The sequence below is a fragment of the Arachis ipaensis genome, chromosome B02 (assembly GCF_000816755.2).
Source record: "Arachis ipaensis cultivar K30076 chromosome B02, Araip1.1, whole genome shotgun sequence".
In the NCBI taxonomy this organism is placed as follows: domain Eukaryota; kingdom Viridiplantae; phylum Streptophyta; class Magnoliopsida; order Fabales; family Fabaceae; genus Arachis; species Arachis ipaensis.
The window spans coordinates 26108756-26113648 of record NC_029786.2 but is presented as its reverse complement, the minus strand read 5'-3'; the positions used below and the strand labels follow the sequence as shown (position 1 = coordinate 26113648).

Sequence of the window (4893 nt, the reverse complement as noted above, 5' to 3'; positions counted from 1 at the left end):
AACTTCGTATATTTTAAGAATAATAATAATAAGTTAATGATTTCGAAATTTAGTATTTATTTTTTATTGGATTAAATATATATTTTTAAAGAATTTTATATTAGAATTTATTATATTATTTAGTATTTATTAAATAATAAATAAAAAATTTTAAAACCTCAGAATGTTTATAGTTTAAATAATTAAATTTTGAACTTTATTTTATAAATTAAAAAAATAATTTTTATTATCTCTAATTCTTGAATTAGAGTAAGGTGAAAACTCAGGTGCAGTCAACTTCACGTGAAGTTGATAGCTGAGAGCCGTTAAATGATTTGACTGATTTGACTAAATTTTTATCTAACAGCTCTTAGTTATCAACTTCACGTGAAGTTGATTGCATCTGAGTTTCCATCTTAGAGTAATTATTTAAAGAGTAAAAGACAAATAGGTCCCTGACCTTTTTAAACGCGGACATTTTCGTCCCTCAAGATTGGAAAATACATTTCGATCCCTCACCATGTAAAACGTGTGACAATTACGTCCTTCCGTCGAATTGGTGCTGGAAACGGTAACGGAGATTGCTGACCTGGAGGGGTGGAAAGTGATATGTCCATTACGGTTGCTGAAGTGGATGGGGAACAAATTGTTGGAGGACAATTTGGTCCTTATTGGCCAAAATGACGCCATATGCTAGAATGAGCCCTATTTCATCGAAATGGATCGACGAAGCAATAGCCATTGATGGAGCGATCGTCGATGATGAGTGAAGGGAGTTTTTTATGCACAAGACTTGGCGGGAGATCTTCATTCGTCATGCCAGGAGGATACGAGCGTGATGGGGTTGCGCCAAAATGCTTATGCGGCGTATATGCCATTCTGTAGAAGTTAAGAATAGCAACGAACCCTAACAGAATGTTTCTTGGGTGTCATTCTTTAAGGTAATTTACTAATTTGGCAATGATTGGATGAGACTGTAATGTGTCTAATTGGTTGAATTTCTGGAAATTTGTTCCAGGCTAAAGAACGTCACTGCCGGTTCTTTGTCTGGCTTGATGAACACATGAAAAAAATCAGAGCCATGGAGTGTGAAGCATTTGGTGCTGTGGATGATGCTGAGGGAATAGAAGTTGAAGAATAAGTGTTTCGAAGGCAAGAGGTGGAAAAAAAACTGGAGGATTTGGAGAGAAAGTTGTTAGCCATGGAAAAGGAAAATTCATGAATTTGTGGCATGTTACTGTGATTAGTGTAATTGTTGTTATTCTTGCTGTATATTTGTTAAAGGCCTGAAGATGATTGATGTACCTGTGATGTTGTAATGACAACTGCCACTACTGGCTGTGTAATTTGATTTCTTTGAGATCAGAACAACTAAATAATATTGCAAGTCAAGTCAAGTGTTATATAAGGTTTTAATTTTGCATAGATTATAATCAAACATTACACGTTAATGTGTCTAAGATAACAGCATAAGTTTTCCACAAAATAACAAAATAACAGCATATGTTTGCCACAAAATAACAAAACGTCTACTTGGCTTGTAAACAAGTTTGCCAGACTGCCAAAGCTAGAAAGCATTGTTCAATTGATGGTAAAACTAAGACAAAAAACAAAATTTATGGAGTTGTCTTCAGTTCTTCTAATGCTTGGATCCAGGAGTAGGGATGAACCTAGAAATCCTTGTAGTGCCACTGCTAGCTGCTTTCAATGTCTCTTTAGATGGTACACCACTGGTGGTTGTGCTTTGAGTTTGTGGTGGATTTGGTGTTCCAGCAGGTGTTGGATTTGAACTTGTTGGGAGCCTGACAATTGTTTGTTTGGCTCTGAATTTAGAGGCAGCAGCTCGGGTTCTGGGTTGGTCCATTCTTGGCAACTGGGCTGGAGGCCTGAATAGAGTTTGGACTGGAGGAGCAGGTAGTGTTGCTGCAGGTACTTGATGGAACATTGGTGCAGCTAATGGTGTAAGCCCTGATGATGCTGGCTACATGGTTGTGCTGGATGGTAGTCCACCAGTATTCTGAAGGGTGACATTATTCTGCAAAAGTAACCAAAATACCAGCTATTCATAGTAGTCAGGCAAGAAAAAATTGATTGGCATTTAAATGTGTACGCTTAATGGTGGTCTTACAGCAGATTGTTCTTGCACAGCACTAGTTTCAGCATAGTTTTCACCTTGAGATTGGTTTAGATCCTATATATTAAAAAAATCAGCAATATAAACCAAATGGAAAAATTAATCCCTAAGAAAAATAAAAAATAACATCATAACCACTAACAAATTTTAAAATGGACAAAAGTATCCTAATGCATACAGGGGACTTGCTTACATCTGGTTGAGGTGCTGATTGTGAAAGTGGAAGCAGTACCAAGGCTTGTGATGCATTAGCACACTTCTTAGGTTTTTTTAGTTTTTGGTTTCCAGTTAGGGTTGCTTGGTGCTCCTTTGCAAGTCTTATAATTATGTCCTTCCTCGTTGCACTTGCTACAAGTAACTTGAAAGCTTCTCTTCAACTTGTCTCCCTGAATATGAGCCTCAGCTGGGTCCTTGTTGCGGCTGTGGACCTTTGGCCTCCCAATAGGTCGCTTGATGGGTGGTGGAGCAGGCCTAAATTGGTTAGTGACAGTCCAGAACTCCTCACTAGGAACTGGTTTTATGCAATGTGCATATGTCCTATGAATGGAATCCATACACAGCCAGGGATGAACATAATCCTGTGGCTAATCATGTCTCTTTCTGATTGTAGCAATAGCATGTATACATGACATGCCTGATACGAAATCAATTCATAGGTAACCAATCATTACTTCAGGATAGATGAAAACAAAATCTTACAAATTGCATGTGTTAAGAAAAAAATAAAAGCTTACCAGTCAGTTGCCATATGTTGTATGAACAGGTGTATTTGATGAGGTCCACATCCACTTTAGTCTTTTTTCCTGGTAACTTCAAATCTTTTTCTTTCATTGTCTCCCACTCACTCAGCAATCCATCTATTACTGGGTTTTATCAGCCTCTGTAACCGTTTTTCCTGGACTGGTGCAAGCTTTCCACTATGGTGCTCTAACAGCCTAATGTGCTTGGTCATTATCCTCATTAAGTAGCACCTAATTTCTTCACACATGGTCAAAACTGGCTTAACTCTGTACTTCACCACCTTCGCATTAAAAACTTCGCACATGTTGTTAGTGAGGTTATCCATCTTAGGTCCGTGGCTGAAAAAAGCTTTAACCCAAGTTGCGGGTTCGAATTTCATCAAGTATTCCCATGCTACCTTGTTAACCCCCTTAAGCTTCTCCATGGTCTCTTTGAACTCTGGTTCAGTTGTGCAATTAGCACACTCCCACATTATGTCTCTAATATGCATGTCTTTGAACCGGTTAATGAAGTTCTTCCACATGTGTATTACACAGTTTCGATGATGTGCTCTCAGCATTACCTCCTTTAATGTTAGTAGTAGGCCCTACATAGAGTATAATGATGCAAATAAACCTTGTCATAGGGTATAAGTCTAAAGGTTTAAAAGGGTTTAAACAGAGTCATGCAAAGATGCTAATCACTTATTACTAGCCTAATCTATCCAAATAAACGATGTAAAAGTCTAACCTTTTGCTGGTCAGACATAAAGTTCCAACTATATTGACTGGCATCACCCAAATCCTCCTGAAGCAATGTGAGGAACCATTTCCAGGATTCCTTAGTCTCCGATCTTGCAATACCATATGCCACTACATAGAATTGGTTGTTCGCATCCTGTGCAACTGCTGAAAGTAGTTGGCCTCTGTGGTATGTCTTCAGAAAAGCTCCATCTAGATGGATAAAAGGCCTACACCTACTCTTAAAGCCATGCTTACAGCCTTCGAAGCAGATATATATTTTGTCAAACACAGAGAAGGATTGTGGAATAGGCTTCACATAAACTCTTGCAGTCAAACTCGGATTACTCTTAATTATCTCCATGCCATAGTCCCTGAGCTTCCCATACTGTTCTTTTCCATTTCCCATTATTCTCTCTTTGGCCTCTTTCACTGCCCTGTAAACCATCTTCGGATGCACCACCAGGTTAAACTCTTCTCTAAGAAAGTCAACTGCCTCATTAGTTGTCATATGAGGTTGGCTTGCCATTCTCTTCTCCACTTTCTTACTGATCCAGTGTTGATCAGCAGCATTACTACCCAAGTCTCTTGCATAGGTATGCTCTGGCTTGTAAGTCTTTACCTGGAAGCATAAGAGAGTCTTGTTGTATGATAAATATGCCAGTCATGGGCAGTCTTCACCCCTGCATTCAACTCTCACCCTTTCCTTATCATTTTTTCCAGAGAAGTTCCCTGCCTTCAGATATGAACATATCTCTAACCACTTCTTTGAACCCATCAATGGTTGCAAACTTGGTTCCAATCTCAAATCTACCCTCTCCAAACCCATAATCATCATTGAACACTAGAAAGTCATGTTTGTTTCCCTCATCCTCTGACGACACTGGTGTGTGAAGATCCTCTGATTCATACTCATAAATGAGTTCATCATCATCTGAATCCTCTTCATTTACATAGAGGCCGATTGGAGGCCTATCATTAGGCTGCATGGTGCGCAGAAATTGTGATTACACTTTGATTATGTAAAATTCATTGCTCTTTCTTTCCCTGGCAATGGCGTCAAAAACATGATGCCAATACCATGGTTCACAACTTCGCACAACTAACCAGCAAGTGCACTGGATCGTCCAAGTAATACCTTACGTGAGTAAGGGTCGAATCCCACGGAGATTGTTGGTATGAAGCAAGCTATGGTCACCTTGTAAATCTCAGTCAGGCGGATATAAAATAGTAATGGGATTTTCAAAATTAATTAATAAAATAGGGATAGAAATACTTATGTAAATCACTGGTGAGAATTTCAGATAAGCGAATAGAGAT

The 4893-nt window shown here is 38.6% G+C and overlaps 1 protein-coding gene across 1 annotated transcript; it reads right to left on the bottom strand.

Moving 5' to 3' along the window:
• LOC107627066 (transcriptional regulatory protein AlgP-like) lies at positions 1619-2861 on the bottom strand. The gene is made up of 5 exons (XM_016329936.1): positions 2848-2861; positions 2739-2747; positions 2473-2650; positions 2108-2170; positions 1619-1960 (listed from the first exon to the last, which is right to left on the bottom strand). Exons 1-5 carry the CDS (start codon positions 2859-2861, stop codon positions 1619-1621), a joined length of 606 nt encoding a protein of 201 aa, XP_016185422.1.

What these genes read in the sequence shown, in the direction of transcription:
- LOC107627066 (XM_016329936.1), bottom strand. An exon ending in AGTTGAAGAGAAGCTTTCAA is followed by an intron (nt 2,171 to 2,472) that starts GTTACTTGTAGC and finishes TTTAATATATAG; the next exon opens with GATCTAAACCAATCTCAAGG. An exon ending in CTGTGCAAGAACAATCTGCT is followed by an intron (nt 1,961 to 2,107) that starts GTAAGACCACCA and finishes ACAACCATGTAG; the next exon opens with CCAGCATCATCAGGGCTTAC.